We start from the raw sequence: 18,979 nt of genomic DNA, 5'->3' as shown, positions 1-18,979 counted from the left end.
AGTCTCTCTCCTTTAACCCAAACTATATCAAATCATTTCTACTTGCTTATGGGGCATTTCTGTCTGTTTTTTTCTTGGTAAACTTACCATTTATTAAGTTATCTACTGTATGCCAAGTATTGATTGTAGAATAGGAAGTACAGAGATAAAATATTGTTGTGACCCTGAAGAGTTTTCACTTTAATAGGTAACATGACAGGCACTTCAGATTCGGAGTACATAAAGATCAGGATCTGCAAACTCAGATTCCTGTAGGAACTAGGGAGGTATTATGTATAAATGAAGTACACTAATTGTGTGTAACAATAGGGGTAAATTGGAAAGTGATGAGGTCTTCAGAAAAATAGTAATTTTTATGTGAAATCTATGATTGTAAAAATATTGGCAACTAATTCAAATAATTTTAAAACATTGGAACTTTGCAGGCCAAATAAACATTTCTAAGTTTGGATGCAACTTTAGGGGCCATCAATTTGCAACTTTTGTTAAAACACGAATTCATAATCTTGCTTCAAACCCTTTCTCAATCTTTATTTTCCTTTCCATTCGCATTTCTTTTATTCTGGTTTTCAACTTTTTGCATAATATAAAAATGTAGTCTAGCATGTTAATTCTTCCAAAATGATTTTCTTTGGACCAAAATTATTTACATAGTTTTATTTTGGGGTAGACAATTGACTTTTTTCATTCTTCCTTTGGTAACCTTTTTATTTAATAGTAAAAAACACAAATGCTTTATGTAGCAGTTTATTATGTTAAGAACTTACAGTTCACTTTTTTTTTCTCTGACTTCTTAGTTGCACATAGGAAACGTTTATGAGACTGGAAAACTGAACCTTTTAACAGTTATTCAGTTATTAAATGAAGTCTTGAAAGTAATGAAATATGAACATTGTCGGGCTGACCAAGCAAGACTGGCAATAGACCTTCGCTTCCTTGAAAAAGAAACCAAATTTCAGAGAGAAAGATTATCGGATCTGAAACATATGAGGTACACTAGTAAGATTTTTCATTATTTTATTGGGGGAGGAGTAGGATGGTTTTGATAATTTCTCATCACAACTCTTGTGTAGTTAACAACTCTTTAGCTTTGGCAAACAAGTGTGAAAATTTTACTAGTACTCAAAAACCTTATGTCATCAACTCCCAGAGAGATACATGAAGTAGAAAGAAAAAGTAAGGTAGTTTTCTTTTTGTCTGGAATATAATATTAGCCCTAAGTTTAATTTTTTACGAAATAATTTTAACTTTTCTGTAGCTTTCCTTTGGTAGATTCTACTAATAAAACTATGGCTTAGAAAAATGTTTTATTTGAGCAGAGTGACTGGGAGGTATGGGCTGCCTTTAGGAATGAACAGAGAGTGAGAACAGAATTCCTACTAGAGTTTAGAACCAGGAAACAAAACTGTATTTTAAAGATAAATGGAGTAATAAATGTATGATTGCTTTCTGGTTTTAAAAGAAAAAGTGGTATTTTAGGTTCTTAGTGTTCATTGTGAGAGTTTATTCAATTTATATGTGATGTATTGGTTGATCTTTCAGTTACATTCTTAAATTTTACTTAATACTTTTTTATATACTCATGTTTTGAATAAAGTTATTTTTTTATGCTGTTATAGGCATAAATTGAAAGAAGATCTTACAACTTTAAGACATTCTATTATTGAAAAACAAGAAGAATGGCATAAAAAATGGAAAAAATACCTTGGTTTGTCTCCTTTCAGTCTAATTAAAAGTTGGACTCCAGTAAGTAATATCGGCTTGCCTTTTGGAGAGTAGTTTAATGCAAGGAAATCTATCTCTCGATTTATCATGTTAGAAATGACCTAGAAATGCTGTGTGTATGTATGTTTGTCATTTTTGCATCTGAGCCTAAAATTCAAATGTTCAGTTTCTGTAATTCTTATAAATACATATTAAAATATTCATCAAGCTGCTGTTGTGATTTATAGTTAATACTCTTAAATTCAGAGGAGTGTATTAAAATGACAATGAGACATTCCTCTTGATGTTTGCTGCTATTACATGTAAGGCATAGCTGGAGGCAAAAAATAGTTTTCTTGTTCCTAATATTGTATGTTTTAAAAATAATTATAGGATAATTTATATGCAGAGTGATTCTGTCTTTGTTCAGGGGGAAAATCATCCATTCTCAGATTAATTTGGTATTGTTTTTGTGGTAGTGAATAAAATGTGTACATTTCAAAATTATGAATTCTTTGTTTTAAGGCTGTGGATCTTTTACCACCTATGTCTCCCCTTTCGTTTGATCCTGCCTCAGAAGAAGCATATGCAAGAAGTATTCTTTTGCAGTATCCTGCTTCACTTCCAGGTTGGTATTTTTTTCTCTTTTAAACTTTCCTCTCATCAATATTTCTCACTACGATAACTGTTCCTTTACATTCTTTCTTGTTTTTTTTTTTTTCCCTCCAATTATTTTTTAGTGTGAAATGAACATCATTTCACTCAGGCAAAGTATACAACTCTGGCATTTAGTAAATTCACAAAGTTGTACAACCATTACCATTATCTAGTTCCGGAGGATTTTCATTACCTCAGAAGGAAACGCTGCACCCACTCCGTATCCATTAAAAGTCACTCCCCATTTCCTCCTGCCCCAGTTTCTGACAACCACTAATGTACTTTGTCTCGCTATGGATTTACCTCTTCTGGATATTTCTTGTAAATGGTGTTATATAAATATGAACCTTTTTGTGTCTGGCTTCTTTCACTTGTACAGTTTTTCACTTTGCACAGTGTTTTCAAGGTTCATCTAAGTTATAGCATGTATCAGTACTTCATTACTTTTTATGAATACATTCTAGTGTATGATTAAACCATATTTTGTTTATTTATTCTTTGATGGACATTTGGGTTGTTTGCACCATTTGGCTATTATGAGTAATATTGCCGTAAACAGTCATTTACAAGTTATTGTGTAGAAGCCCACAATTTTTAAACATGAAAGAATGTTAGTTATTACCTGAATACTTACTACCTGTTTCAACAATTAACATTTGGCATATTTGCTTTAACTATGAATGTTTATATTTTTGCTAAACCAAGTCAATTCTAGACAGTGTAATACTTCGCTCTGTTTCACCATGCATTCTCATAAATGATGTTTTCCTACCATAGTAATTCCACACCTAAAAAATGAACAATAAATCTATAATGTCTTATTAAGCTTCCTTAATTATCATACCAATATCACACCTAAAAATTAACTTCTCTATAATATCTAATATCCATTTCGTATTCAGTCTGCCAAATTGCCCAGTACTGTATACACGAAATTGTTAATGGGTTCAGTAAATGTAAGACGGATAGGTAGAGGAATAAATGAATAAAAAAAGCATATGAATTATATAGCCAGGATGGAACAGGTAATAAGTTTAGTCCATAGTTGAGTTCAGGCAGGCTGGACGTCATGGTAGGACTTAGGAAGAAAATGGTGAACACAACTGGTATAGGTGATTGGTTTAGGAGTCAGGTATATATGGGGCGGACACTGGTTGGAAAAGAGAGCAAGGCTCAGAATAGGTGCTAGCTGAAGAGTAGAACATTTTGACTGCATGGTTTGATGAATGAAAATGACCTCAATAGAACATTACTTATGATAGAATTTGATAGCTCCTGGCATGTATGGTTGGCATTGTGTCCTCACTTCAGCTTGGAAAGGACCTTTGCACTCTTGTTAGAATTAATTTAGGCTCTGTAAAACCATGAAATTGTTCTCATGTCCGTTCAGAGATCTCTGTCTGCCTTGAAAGTGAGGGCCTATTTGTGTCTGCTTAAGTCTAGTTGGAAGTCCACATTTTAGAGGTGTTTGGTAAGTTCTCTGGAGGTAACCCTGTCTTCTGACATTGCACAATTTGTACTCTTGGGACTCCTTTTATTTCCCAAGGGCAGAGCCTTATTCTGAGCTGGGGAACTGTAACATTTTTTTTATACTTTTTTGTAGTAAAACAACTTTTTTCTCTCCTATACCTTACATAGTATGTCTTAGTCAAAGTAATTTTCGTTTAAGTTTTTTTTTAAAATTGTATTTCAGCATATAAGAAATGCAGGGAATAATATAAATACCTGTTTACTGAACATTCATTTGACAAATCTTTACAATATTTGCTTTAGATTTTTTTAAAGTAACATATGTAGTTAAACCTTGGGTATCTGCCATTTCTTAACCTCATTCTTCCTGCATTTGCTGAGATAATTACTATTCTGAATCTTATATCTATTCTGATGTGTGTTTATAAAAATTTTACATTATCTGTATGAATCTAACAATACATAGTATTGTTCTTCCATTCTAAAGTTGATGAATAAAATGTCTCTTATGCCCCAAAATGTCCAGTGAGTGCTCACTCATTTCATTTGGTTGTTTTGTTCTCTTACTCACTTTTATTCTAGAATAATTCCCCTGCCCCCACTTTTTAAAAACGACATTATAGAAATTGTTTTTAACAATCATTGTGTTTAGATTTACCAACACATTTACAGATTTTCTTTCTTTTGGTTGCTATTACTTCTGTACTTTTTTTCTTTCGAGAAGTGTATCTCGAAGTATATCCTTTACTTTTAGTAATGGACTCTGAAGAGTAGTCTTTCGTCTTTCTGGGAAACTGTCTTTATTTTCACTTAATCCTGAATGATAGTCTGACTGGATGTAGGATTCTAGATTGACACTTTATTTTTCCTTAGGACTTTGATATAATCTTATTGCTTTCTGCCTTATGTTGTTTCTCAGACATTTACTGTCGATCTAATTGTCATTCATTTGTAGGTATGGTTGCTTATAAGACTTCAATTTATTTTTGTATTATGCAGGCATATTCATTGAGATGTGTCTAAATGTAGATTTGTTTTTATTTAGCCTGTTTGGGACTAGTATATACTTATTTAATGTGAAGGCTCATATCTTTCTTTAGTTCTAGAAACTTACTCACTGATTTCTAATATTGTTCCTCTCATTCTTTTGACCCTTTGATTCTGTAACTCCTGTTGGGACTTCTGATTCTGTCTTTCATATCTCTTAATTTCTCATTCATACATAATTTTGTAACTCTGGGCTGCATTCTAGGTATTTTCCTTGAATCTCTACTATGGTTTACTAATTATCACTTTAGTTATGTTTAATTTCATTTTTGACTTATTCCTTTAGTATTTAGTTTTCGTGAATATACTTTTCATTTGCTTCTTTTTCAAAACTGTCTATTTTTCATGGTATCATCTTTCCTTATGGCTTCTGTTTCTTTTTTGCTAATCATTTAAAATGTACTGATTTTATCTTTGTCGATTTTTCTTATATCTCTCTGTTTCAGATACTCTGCTCCTATATGCTCTGCCTACTAATTTTCATGGTGGTTTGCTTCCTATTGAAACACTTGACTATGATCTCAATGACAGTCTCCTCACCCCTGGAAGAGTCACATGGGCCCTGAATTGTAGAAGGGTCTCTACAGAGTGGCTTAGGGACTCAGGAGTTTCCCTTGAGCTAGGCCGGTTAGTATCTCTGGTTTGGGATTCCTACAATAAGTAGTTAGTGTAAGTTCGGATTTCACACCTCCTTTTCAGTAGGCTAGGTTTTAAATTTCCTTCCTTCCTTCCTCCTTCTTTCTTTCCTTTTTTTTCACTCAGGACTCCAGGTTGACAGCAAGCTTCTCTGCTACTTTCCTAGTCCAGTTGGCAGAATTTTTATAATCTCTTCAGAGGCTGAGCAGCCTTTACAGTGTTCTGCCTTATGCCAGTCTCTCAGATTCCAGCCTGAGTGATCCAAGATGATATTTCTTGTTACCATGCAGCCATTATGTCTCTGGTGTTCAGCCTCTGGACCCTATCTCACTGAGCTTTCATTTCTCAGTGTGAGCTTACTGTGTTGATCATGCTTTCCATCTTTGGTTTTGGCATGTGATGATTTTTATTTTCTTCTGGGCATTTTTTCCCCTTACATTTTATTTAGCGGTTCTAGTGTTTATGGTAGGAGTCACTGTCTGCTTCATCTTGGTTCGCTTTGTAGTGATGAGTTCAGTTTTTCTTTTTAACCTCCTAAATGCCCTGTTATGCCTATCCCCTACTTTGCTATCCTTACAGCTTAAGTACTGTTTTTGTCATTTCTTGCCTAGAATTGTGTTATAACTAGCTACTCTGCCTCCAGTGTTTTGTTTATTCCATATTAAAAGTGGCTCTCAGTGGTCTTTCTGTAATATAAACATGGTCCTTTTCATCTCCAGGTATAATACACATCAGTGGCTTCCTGTCACCTATTACCTTTAGGAAAAAGAAAAAGAAAAAAGCTCTAAGCACTTTTTCACCTAGCAACTTTTACTTTACAAACTCTTACATACCAGAACAAACGTGCATCAACTGTGCCCACCACCATCAGATATTGTTTATAGTTATGCATAAGCGTTTTAGTTTGTGGTTGTCAAGTTTGTGTTATTTGTGTTCATTTTTATAACGTTTTATAAATCTCAGTAATTCCGTCATAATTAGTAGCCGCAAAAGCATAGGGTATTGAAAATGTTATAAGATGGCATACTATTATGATGGATTAAAAGGAAAACTTTATGTAATATCCATTGGCTTCTTCTATAGTATCACTTTGGACACATGTGTAAATAGTCTCTCAGAAGCTAACATGTTGAAAGAAGAAGAGCTGCCCCTGGAATATCAAATCTTCTGTAATCTAGCCATGGTTTTCCTCATAAGTTTCATTTCTTACCAATACTTTTACTAGATATACCCTCTGCTACTCCATACCAAACTTATACCTTATTCTCTCAGTACTTTTATGCCTTCTTCACATTCCCTAGTCTGGGGCAGATGCCCTTCTGCCTCCTTGCATACTTCTATCATAATACTATAGCAGTATACATAATTTTCTACTTATCAAGTTTTTTCTACACTAACTCCTTGAAGGTAGGTCTCCATCTTTTATTTCTTTCTCCAGTTTTTAGTACAATAATAGCTCGTAGTTCTTCAGTGATATGTTGAAGAATAAGTACATAGGTTGAATGAAGTCATAGATGCTGAGCTGAAATATGCTAAGAACTATAACTTTTTGTTTTTGCTGGTTTATATGGTAATTGCATGATCTGTGTACTTAAACATGAAACATAGCTATATAATGCTGGAGAAATATGGACTGTCTCTTTTGGAAACTTAGTGTTAGTTATCAATCTTTTTAGAAAAGCCTATTATATATTCTTTATCACTGTCCTACTGTCACTTTATACTTAACAATTAAATAATTGTCTTTTCCTATTAGCATTCTTATTATTCTGATTTTTTTGTTTCCTTCACTTAAGAAGTTGTAGAATTTCAAGAGATCTGCCAATATTAGAATGTAAAAACATAAATAAAGAGTTATTAATTTTTCTATTTCTTTAGATACACCTAAGCAACATAACCAGGAAAATGATTGTAGAAGAGCCACTGATACACTAGGAACTGTATGTGATCTAGCCAACAGGTAAAACAAATTTGATTTTCATATTGATTTTTTCCTCCTTTATTAATTTTTGTCTCATTTTTAGCTAGTTTTTAAGCTTCTCTACTATGGGATAGTCCATAATTTTCTTCTCTTAATCAGACAGTATTTTTCCACTGCTAATCTATATTTTCAGGAAAGACTCAACATTTCTGATGCATGGGCATATATTTTTTCTATTTTTCTATTATCTAAATGTTGGGATTCATGGGGATCATCTAATTTTTGAAGGAAAAAACATGGAAATTATCTGATGAAAATTTGAGAATTTTTGTTTTTTTATGTATGTAAACTTCTTTGAAACCAGTTGTAGCTATTGACTAAATCCAAGAGTTCAGGGACTTTTGAGATCATCTACTCTGGTAGTCTTCAGTCTGTATTCTATTGTGCCCTTTGGTTCTGTGAATGAATCTAATTTAGCCTGTGGGCAGTCCAAACTTTCCTACTTCAACCTGAACAGCATATAATATCTGTATTATATTTTGGTGTATTTGTATTACATTTGATATAATATTATATATGAAATATGCCATTTGATAAAAAAGAGTTCTCAAAAAAAAAAGACTTCTGATTTAATCAGATACCAAAATTTAACATTTAAAAAACCTGAACTTACTTAGTTTATTGTAACTTCCTTCAGGAGCATTCTCATTTTCTTTATTGCCTGTTTTCTCTATTATCCCATTTTGGCCCCTGAAACTGATGGCAGGTAATATAAGGGAAAATCTCTAAACTAAATATATGTAATCAGCTTGTGGAATATATTTTTTTAAATTAAGTAGCAATCAAATACAGACATACTAAACAGATTCTTTTATTTTGTTTTTTTTTTTTTCCTGTTACCCTTTGTCCCGAGTTAGGTATTTTTCAGTCCAATTTCCCCATGTAAATGAGGCACAGATTTGGAAACAAAATACTTAGAATAATTCTAAAAGTAAATTCTAAATTTTAAATGAATTGAGGTCCTTTTTATACTCTGAATAAGTCGAAACACCATAACATGGGTCAAACTTATACAGTAGTACCCCTTTATCAGCAATTTCAGTTCCTGCAGTCAGCCATGTTCCATAAATATTAAGTGGAAAATTCCAGAAATAAGTTTTTAATTGTGTGCTGTTTTGAGTAGCAGGATGAAATCTTGGGCCGTCTGGCTCTCTCCTGCCTGGGATGTGACTTATCCCTTCTTCCAGAGTATCCTCACTGCCTAGCCATTAGTAGCTGTCTTGGTTAGGAGATGAACTGTCGGGGTATCACAGTGCCTGTGTTCAAGTGACCCTCATTTTATTTACTAATGGCCCCAAAATGCAAGAGTAGTGATGCTGACATTTTAGATATGTCAAAGAGAAGCTGTGAAGTGTTTCCTTTAAGTGAAAAGGTATGTATATAACATACCTGTATATAAAACATGGTATGTATAGAGTTTGGTACTATCTGTCATTTCCGATATCCACTAGGGGTCTTGGAATGTATTTCCCATGGATAAGGGGGTGGGGCACTACTGTATGTGAAATTGAGCTATTGGTAGTTTCCTCTGCAGTAATTTTTTGGTTCAGAGGAGGTCAGGATGAGTTGTGGAAGAATTATATTTTTATTCTTAGATCTGGATGTGATGTTGATTTTCTGAGTACCTAAAGACATAATGAAATCTGTGAAGACTAGATATTGAAGAGAAATAGTGGAGTTATTAGGCTTTTATCTTCTTATCACAGTTGTTCTTAAAGCATGCTAGCGGGGAATAGTTGGTGCCTCCCAATCTTAATTATGTTTTTGGTTTGTCTTCCTGTGAGAGAGCATATTAAATATGTTGATTAAAAGTCTCTCGCTGGACTAAAGATTGATGGAGTTAGTAGATTAGTTAAAAAATCAGATTTTATTTATGAACTTTATTGAACTTTAAGATTCTTTCTTGAAGTAGAATTTTGTACTAAGATGTGTTATCAGAATTCTACAGGAGCCAGACACAGCTTGTAAGAATTTAATTTAAATGACTTCTCTTAATATGGGAAAAAGAAATCGTATAAATATATTTTGATCTCCACATTTGTCTTCTTATCCTTTTCCTAGCTCATGGATCTTTTAATTATCTTTTGATACTTTAATTATAGGTTAGGATATTCAAGGGAGGTAGGGGAAGGGAAGGCTTTTGATGATGAAGGATAAGTGCTAAATGGGATATGAAAGGTTATTACTGCCTGATGGCAGAAGAGAGGTGAAGAGTTGAGTTACTGGGATGTGGAGATAAACTTGTTCAGAATTCTTTACTATAAAAGGTATTTTATAATAAAATATTTTATTAGTAACGTAATGTGGGTGGATTGTATGTAAAGAAAATAATGCCTTTTTTGCATGTAGTTATACTAAATTATTATACTAAAAATTTTATTGGCATCTTATATCAGTATCAATGTAGTTAACTGGAAATTCATATGTGGATATAATCAGTATAACTCTTCAGTTAAAAAACATGGAAAGAATATAGTTTTTAGAGTGTATTATTAGCCTTTTCACATGCAGTTTTCATTCACAGGTACTAAAATATAAATAGTCTTCTCTGTAAATCTCATGTCTGGTTTTGGTCAGATGAGCTGATGGAGGCTTCACCACACTTAAAACCAGAATTCAGTGATTGATGATGCCTTTATTATATACTGTGGACACTACCTCTTTTTTCAATAGTTTCTGGAAGTGAGTTCCATGATATTTCTAGTAATGGTGATGTGATTATTTTTAGACCTTTAACCACTATAGTTTCTCCTTTACTGCATTTCAAAGATAGGGCAGTATGATCTTGCATGCCTGTCAACAAGGTATCCTTAGTCTTAGAAATTGAATTTCAATATTATATCTTTCTCTTTTTATAAACCTACTTACTATTTCTGTTAATTGTAGACATATTGTAACAATACCACCAAATAAAAATGAAAAATTGTTAACCAAAATTTTTAATAAATCGCTTGTCAGATTATTTCCTCAGGATCATTTTTAGGCATTTTTTTACAATCATAAATTTAGTTCTAATCAAAGCATGGATATAGTCTTGTATTATAAAATACAAAATTTCCTAAATATTACCATAGTATAAATACAGTTTTTTTAGTGTGTTGTATGTTTACTTAACATTACCAATTATTACTTGTAATGGCTTTGTAACATTTCATTTATTTTTAGACTTAAGTTTTTCTAAAATTTTTACTCCTAAAAAAAGCATGTCATTTTCTTTTTTTTCTTTTGGAAGTGCTCTTTCCTTAGGAGCAAGTCCCGCAATGGGATCAGCACCCTTTCTTTTGCTCTTGTACCATGCCAGAATTTCATGGGCCTCAGTTTTGGCAAGTAGATTGAGAGTAAGGACTGAGCCAGAACTGCCTTAAAGTTGTTTTGGATTGAGATATTAGCAGTGCCGACCGCATGTTGCCAGTTCAGAAATGAGAGAGAAGGTATAGAATATATTTCCATTTTTCTCTATTATGAGGCTTTGCAGGATAAAGTAGAAAAAAATTTGGTAGCATCTGTAAGAACCTTATCCTTAAGTAACATTCATCGATCAAGTCAATCTGTCAGTCAGTTACAGATATGTGTTGCATTATCAAGTATCAGGCACTGTTAGCCCCTGGGAATAGCCTTTAGAAAGACATAGTCTTCGTCTTCAAAGAGCTCACCATCTCGTGATGACATCTTAATGGCCTTGGTTCATGGGTTGCTGGCCCTGCTTCAAAGGGCTTTTGATCATTTTAATGTTAAGTTTTTGGAAAAACTAAGATAAAATTGCAGTAGATAGTTCATCTTTTGCCTTTGATGTATATAGATTATGTCCTGTTGAGGTGAAGCTGAAGCTTGAGCAGTTTTAGTGCTTTTGCATTGTTTGGAAGGTAGATGATGATTCTAAAAAAGACATATTTGAAAAACTTTGAAAAAGCATATTTGCTATTTTATAAAATATCTGAAAAGCTGTTAATTTTATATTTCTGGCTGTGAACAGAAGCAAAGCCCTGTCATGGTTGATGTTGAAAGTGGTCTCTGGTTATCCTGCCTTTTATATTACCTAGAATAGAGAAGCTTTTGGCCGTGAATAGACCCAGTCCATGATTAAATTTGATGAAGATGAATGGTTAAAGTTATCATTGCTTTGAAGGCTTCAGAAATTTAATAACTTATTTTGTAATTATAATGAAAATATGCATAAGGTTTTTATGTTTATTCAAAGGGACAAGATAATCTAAGATTAAAGAATACTATGTGTAGAATGCAGCATACTGAAGTTGAATAACTTTGACTTTATGGTAAATGTAATTATTTGCTGTCTAGTAAAATTCAGCATAAGATACGATTTTGGATATGAAATAGCTAAAGAATCTTAAAAGAAAGAACTGCTACAATGAACTATGATCTAAAGCCAGAAGACATTATAATAATGTGATTCTAATTAATTGAATTTGTTCTTACCCTGTACTCAAGTTCTTGAGTGTTCATCAAATCATTTAACCCTTGTAAAAAAATGCTCTCAACCTAAAAATATACAGCAGGTAAGGCAAATATTCATAATTTGGGAGGCTGATACACAAATTGGGCTTAAGTACTGCTCTAATTGTCACCATACCTCCCTAGAATAAACTGCCTTTTGATGACCGGGACGAATTGAGTGAAATCGTAACGGACAGATACGGGGCAGACAGTGTCTTTAGAATATTCAGATACATGAAGTGAATTTTATTTTTTCCTACTCATAACTTGGGTTGTTATCTTTTTTTCTTTTTAGCCCTGCTTCTTTCCTGTTGCAGCCAGTTTCATCATCAGATAGAAAAAGTGTTACACTATTTGAAAAGGTACATTTTAAAACAATTTTTAATTAATTCTGACCATACTAACTTATGATAAAATATTAATTATTTTTATTGATATCCCAATTAAATTTTAATTTTCACATGTGCCAGTATTTGCACATTAGTACCATTTCTATTTATATATTCACTGTTGCTTCTAAATGAGAATATGAGAAAAGAACCTCTAATGAAGATGATGCATGATTATTAAGGTTTTATTTTATTTTTATTTATTTATTATTTATTATTATTTATGCCTACAGCACTTTTCTTCCTAGGTGGTCTCCCATTCAAGTACTAACCAGGCCTGACTCTGCTTAGCGTCCAAGATCAGACATCGGATTTGTTCAGGATGGCATGGCCATCGGCCATGGACTGTGGCTCCATTGGGGCACAAACCCAGGACCTTCTGTGTGTAAAGCAGACATGCTGTCACACTATAGAACCATGTCCTATTAAGGTTTTAACAGTATATGTCTATCTTCTTCAGGACACGAAGATGAGAACACCTAGAAAGGATAATGAAACAATTTCTAAGAAGACACTGGAATTTGAAATGGAAGACCTCCCATCATCAAATACTGCAAAGAATGTAGAGAGTAGTGCATTTGGAGAGCCCCTGCCAGTTAAAAAAAGTGATCCATTCCAAAAAGAGCAAGATTATCTGGCAGAAGAGGTTAGAAAAGGATTTTAACAAGTATACCAAATTATCTGTTATTTCTTCTATAGTGTTGTGATTATAAGTGAAGTACAGTTAATTATTGATTTATTAGAGATAATTTGAGAAAGGAGGTCAAGATAATAAAAATGGTTAAAGCAAAATTGGTCCTCAAATGTAGAAATAGATTTCTTATAAACTTATTAAGAGTACATCCATGGTTTAGAACTCATGTCCCATCCTATAAATATCCAGAAGTATAAAAATAATACATCTATGATATTTTTGAGATTAACTATTACATTAGTTGTTGGGTAAATATAATCAATTATACTCTGTTAAATACTCTGTGAATGTTGTCTTTTGCTTAGCTGAGCTTCCTTTTTTTTTGAATATTAGATCAAAGACTACAGTATCACATTATTACTGAACAAAGGTTTTTGTCCTGCATTCTAAATTTTTTAAAAACTGATTAATTCCATCATTGTTCATGATCTTTGTTTTCCTAACCAGCTTTGTTCCTTCATGCTATTCTACTTTATTGGCAAGTGACCATATGATAGTACTATTGCTCAGTAGTAATACTGAACTCAGTTTACACAAATTAAATGCTGAAGCCTTTTTTTTTTTTTAGGGGAAGCAACCCTTGGTTGACCTCATAGATTGCAAGGACCTTGTCAGTTTACAATCCCTTATTTTTTTATTTTTTTATGCTTGCAGCACCTGGTCTTCCTAGGTGGTCTACAAGCCATTCTTTAATGTTACTTATATTACAGTTTCCTACAACATCACTTAGCATTGTTTGAATTTGGATAAGTAGCCAGAGAGTAAATTAGCTACTTTATATTCCTGAGAGAATGAAAGAAAAATTTGGTTTAGTGATTCAGGTATTGGAGTTCCCTTCTCTATCTCAGTTCTATCTCAGTTCTGATTAAAGTAATGAATAGTGTCCAAATAAGAGAGCTGGATGTCAGTCATTTTTCTTGGTTGTAACATGGGGAGGTTGGGCAAGTTTCATGGTCTCTAAATATTCTGTTGTTTCTCTTTGTTAGTTGATTACAGTAAAGAAAAGATGGTCAGTTGGTCTTTTTTTCTTTTCTGATATGGAAGGAAAAGAACATTTTTTGGTTAAAAGAATGTTATTAAGCTCAAAGATGTGGTGGATAGTAGTGTAGGTCACTGTGTAGTCAAAACTATCTCTAAATCTTCCCAAGTTTCAAGATCCTTATCTTTTCTTTTCTTTATAATGGGATATATAAGCGAGGAAACATTGTGTTGATTTCTATTTGGCTTTTAAGAATTGTGCCTAGACAGTCTTTAGGGATTGTCTGAGAGCTATATTGTTGAGCTTATTTTTGTGTCATCTGTTACGGGAAGGTTTGCTGACTGAAGTGCTTTTTGTTATTATCAGGACTTTTCTTGCATTCTACCAATGAGCTTAATTTGGGGGTAATTACTTTTTCTGTTCTGTTTTAGGTTGCGAGGACAGTTTTATCTGATTCACCACAGCTCTCTACAGGAAAAGAAGTAAAACTAGAGCAACTGATTGATTCTTTAGTTTCTAACCCGTTCTTAACAAGGAACCAAATTCCTCGAACTCCAGAAAACTTGAGTAAGTTTATAATGCTTTCTGTCACTTTTTTTCTTAGCCATTACTTCTATAAGAACCATGGTCTGACAGATCTTCTGGAAGTTCACTTTAAAACTCTTTTATATCTTTAAGTTTAGTGGTAGTGGCTCCTTGTTTCGATGTAAGGGACTTTTTATTGAATTATTAAATGTGGGCACTCTCACTTGTATAGCAGTCCTCTTTAGCAGTATTATTTTGCACTGGTACTGTACAGTTTTGTTTTTGTTGTATAACTTGACTCTTTCCTAGAAAATAGTTGATCACTTTTAAAAAATCCTCTACCTCCACATCTGATCTGTGATCACATTTATAGAGTATAGAGGCTGTTTTCTCCTAGTCAACAAAGCAGCATCAGCCAAAAACTACGTATAGAGATCTTTTCTACCCTTCCTAAAGCTAGCCAGAACGTCCAGAACTTTTTTCTTATAACCTATAATTTTTGTCAGCAAAGTTTTGATATTGTTGTCCTTATGTAGGCACATAATCATGGTTGAGCGATTAAATATAATTTCCATTATGCTGCTAGAAATGACATATTTAAAGTGAAATTGATTCACTTCAAATAGAATCCACCACAGCCTGACGGTGGTCGGCAAACTTTAGCCTACAGAACAAATCTGGCCTGCCCTGTGTGTTTTTGTAAACAAATTTGTATTGAACACAACCTTGCTCATTTGTCAACATGTTAATGGCGGCTTTCATGCTGCAATGGCAAAGTTGAGTAGTTGTCATAGACCGGATAGCCTGCAAAGCCTAAACTACTATCTGAACCTTGGCCCAAAAATATCTTTTTAATACATGCAATTTGTATATGCTGTGCGAAAATATATGCACATTTCAGAACAGCTTTTGTTATTTGTGTGTTATCAGTTGGAGATGGAGTTGTTTGATGTTGTTGGGCTTTGGTATATTGTGGGAGCCTTATCATCCAACCAGCATATCTATGGAACATAGTAGCTTTATCTTGAGCACTAGAAATGAAATGTTTAATTGCATGCTGTGTTTGCGAATATTAGTAAATTGTGTTTTCCCTCCCTTCATTTAATTAGTAAGTGATATTAGGAGCTCATGGAGAAAAGCTGTTGAAATGGAAGATAACAGAAGTACAGAACCAGTTCAAATGGATACTGAACATAGAAAAATATTGCCAGAATCCTTACGTGTGTTGCATAATCAAAAAGAATTTAGCATGGCCAGTTTTTTCTCAGCAACCACTGAATTTGATTATAGCCATTCTCATTTGCCTGAAGAGAAAATTGTTTCAGATTGCCTCAAGTGTTCGCCTCAGAAACGTGTGGTGACCAGTCTCATAGATAAACCAACGACACAAAGTCAGTCAGATTTGTTAAATAAGAAGATAATTTGCAAGCAAGATTTGGAGTGTACTGCTTTACAGAACAAGCTTCTAGAAACTACCCAAACAGAGACGCTCTCTCCTGCTGTAAGCAGTAGGAGAGATGTGATAGGTAGCAGTGAAGGTGAATATATTAAAATATTGGAATACTCGCCAGCTTCTTACAAAGAACCTTCCATGCATAAAAGTATGTTATGGAATTCTTTTCAGATATCAAGTGGAATTAGTTCCAATAGTTTTAAGGATACTGATTTTGGCATATTACATGAAACTCTTCCAGAAGAAGTTGGCCACTTAAGTCTTAATAGCTCCAGCAGTACAGAAGCCAATTTTAAACTGGAACCAAATAGTCCTATGCAAAGTGGCATTTTTCCAGAAGATGTTGTGAGAGAAAGACAGACGACTCCAAAATCAGATTTAAATTTACAGGCCATTTCCAGTAGATATGAGGCTCTGAAAAAATCTCTGTCTAAGAAAAGGGAAGAAACTTACCTCTCTAATTCTGAAATACCTGAAGGACACAAACCACAATTGAGCCCTACTCCCTCAAACATGCAAACAGATGGTATGTATAACTTTTTGGATACTCATGATTTGCACATTGACTATACAAAACCATCTTTACGCACATCCCTTTCACCACTAATTAAGTTTTCTCCAGTGGAACAAAGACCGAGGACCCCAATATCATGTCATGGAGAACTACCTAATTTAAAAGGTAAGATAAAATAGATCTGTACATGTTGATCAGTTGAAGTTTTCTCTCAACTTTTCATAAAAATAGTGTGCAGTGAATGCTACATGAGCTTTGTTAATGTGACAAAACATTCTTCTTTCAACTAGGATGAGAAGAGGGAACCCATCACTTTTATGGTTACTTTCAGAATCTCTAGTGATGTGTAGGTAGTTTACAATTGGTATGAGACAGGATTGGAAAACAAAACCAAAACCCCGAAATCTGTTGCTTTTGTAATACAAGCTACTGAAATCTCGACAGAATCTTCTTGGCTAGTGGAAGGAAGATGGTTCTAAAGAAGTTGAGAAACACTATGTTAAATATCATTTTTGTAATAATATCTATGATTTGCTTTGAAATAAATTTGGTGGGGGTGGGGAGACAAAACAAGTTAGGTGAGTACATTAGTTTTCTAGGGCTGTGGAAACAAAGTATCTGGAACTGAGTGGCTTAAAACAATAAAAATTTATTGTCTCTGGAGGCAGTAAGTTCTGGAGGCTAGAAACCAACATCAAGGTGTTGGCAGAACTGTGTTCCTTCTGAAGCCACCAGAGGAAAATCCTTCTTGCTTCTTCTAGCTTCAGGTAGCCCTGGGTGTTCTTTGGCCTGTGGCATCATGACTCGATTCTCTGCCTCTGTCTTCGCATGGTATTCTCCCCTTCAGTGTCTGTGCACTTTCTTACTAGGATGCCAGGCATGCAGATTAAGAGCCCACCGTACTCCAGAATGACCTCACCTTAACTAATTATATCTACAATGACCTTATTTCCAATAAAGCCACACTCTGAGGTCCTGGGGTTAAAACTTCAATATACCTTTTTGGGGGACACAGTTTAACCCATTAGCTATTAATAATAAATAATTATTGAATTATTGAAGCTGGATGATGGATACATTGGGTTAATGATAATCCTCTTTTGTATATTTTGAAAATATTCATTGTTAAGAGTTTAAAGCATGTTAGAACACATATAGATCTGGTGATACTCTTTACATATCACTTTGATTTGCCCATGATAATTAAATACTGGTATATTGAAAAGTATTCTAAGAGGGATGTATTGATATTTTCCAGAGAGTATCTGGAGAATACCTCAGTGAGAATAATGGTAATTATATCATAGTTAAGTATTTGTATGTGAATTTTTTACTTAAGAAAACTGAAATTTGCTACTAAGAATCTGTCCTATTTTTTTTTTTGCTTATCCTTTTCTCCTTTTTAAAATCAATTTTGCAGAAGAAGAAATTTTAAATAAGAGCCTTGATACAAAAGAATCTCCATTCGACTTGATGAAGCAGTAGCCCTGTTAATTTAACTGATGTCTTCAATTGAAGCAAGCTGATTTAAAAACTGATTTATAATTTAAATACACATTGGAAGTGTAATTCTTTTTTCAAGGTCTAAAAAGACTTAAACAGTGCCTTTTAGCTTCCTCTAATGTTTTTAGGTAAGAAGATTATGTTTGGATTTTCTCTTTGTATTATTGTATGGGGTTGAAATGTGAAGTATTTGGAAAGTAAACGTCAAGTTACATGAAGCCATTTGATTTCTTGAATCTTGTAAGCATTAAGTAAATGGCAAAGTAGTAGTTTAATTTATTAGTTTTAATTTCAGTTAATTAAGATAAGGATGAGTGGTTTTTGATGTACTTTTATTAAGTGGTTAACATAATAACCATTGAATACAATGATCTTTCGTTTTAGGGAAATATACAACTTATTGTTTCTTAATGGAACATTCCGATACTAACCAAAAAAAGTGAGAAAAATAGTGCCTTGAGATGTGTAGTCAAAATGACTAAGTTTAAGTTTGAGAAAGCTCTAAATGGGCTTAATGATTACTCAAGTAGGTTGATCCTGAAAAATGTTTGGTCGAATGAAGTGCATGTGATAGTAAGTGAAGACTGGGGCAGAAGGAATTTAGAGAAAAGGAAAAAGGTAGAGAAGGAGATGACTATACACTTTTAAGGAACACTAACTATAAATCCATTTAGTGGGTTGTATAGCAGATTTATATTTAGTCTAATTTAGACTTGGAGAATTTAACTCTAGTTTTATATTTTAACAAAAATAAAAATTAAAAAATTTATGTGTCGTTTGGTTTTTTTTGGGGGGAGGGTAGTGTTTTGAGGGAGAGGAGCTAATTTTGTTTATGTTACTTTCCTCGTAAACCATTAGTTCCCCGCTGCCTACAGAATAGCCTCAAAATAACTTGAGGAAACTGAATTTTGGGGTTAAGTAACTTGTTCAGTGTCACGCAGCTACGTCAGTGGTGAAGCTAGGATTTGATCC

At 33.5% G+C, this 18,979-nt stretch overlaps 1 protein-coding gene and 1 non-coding gene across 2 annotated transcripts in view; both read left to right on the top strand.

Annotated features, from left to right (window-relative positions):
* The window catches only part of HAUS6 (HAUS augmin like complex subunit 6), a 33,156-nt gene extending 14,380 nt beyond the window's left edge, over window positions 1-18,776 (top strand). The window contains exons 9-17 of the mRNA XM_011365341.2: window positions 798-991; window positions 1,620-1,746; window positions 2,230-2,332; window positions 7,393-7,474; window positions 12,246-12,312; window positions 12,800-12,985; window positions 14,444-14,579; window positions 15,647-16,669; window positions 17,925-18,776. Coding sequence (XP_011363643.1) covers window positions 798-991; window positions 1,620-1,746; window positions 2,230-2,332; window positions 7,393-7,474; window positions 12,246-12,312; window positions 12,800-12,985; window positions 14,444-14,579; window positions 15,647-16,669; window positions 17,925-17,989 — 1,983 coding nt within the window. The 3' untranslated portion in view covers window positions 17,990-18,776. The remainder of the gene's footprint in view (window positions 1-797; window positions 992-1,619; window positions 1,747-2,229; window positions 2,333-7,392; window positions 7,475-12,245; window positions 12,313-12,799; window positions 12,986-14,443; window positions 14,580-15,646; window positions 16,670-17,924) is intronic.
* On the top strand, window positions 12,034-12,164 carry LOC111743253. Its single transcript, XR_002781608.1, has one exon.
* Window positions 18,777-18,979: the final 203 nt, after the last annotated feature.

The sequence above is a fragment of the Pteropus vampyrus genome, unplaced genomic scaffold (assembly GCF_000151845.1).
Source record: "Pteropus vampyrus isolate Shadow unplaced genomic scaffold, Pvam_2.0 Scaffold109, whole genome shotgun sequence".
In the NCBI taxonomy this organism is placed as follows: Eukaryota; Metazoa; Chordata; class Mammalia; order Chiroptera; family Pteropodidae; genus Pteropus; species Pteropus vampyrus.
The sequence above is the reverse complement of the archived record's forward strand: the minus strand, read 5'-3'. Positions and strand labels throughout refer to the sequence as shown.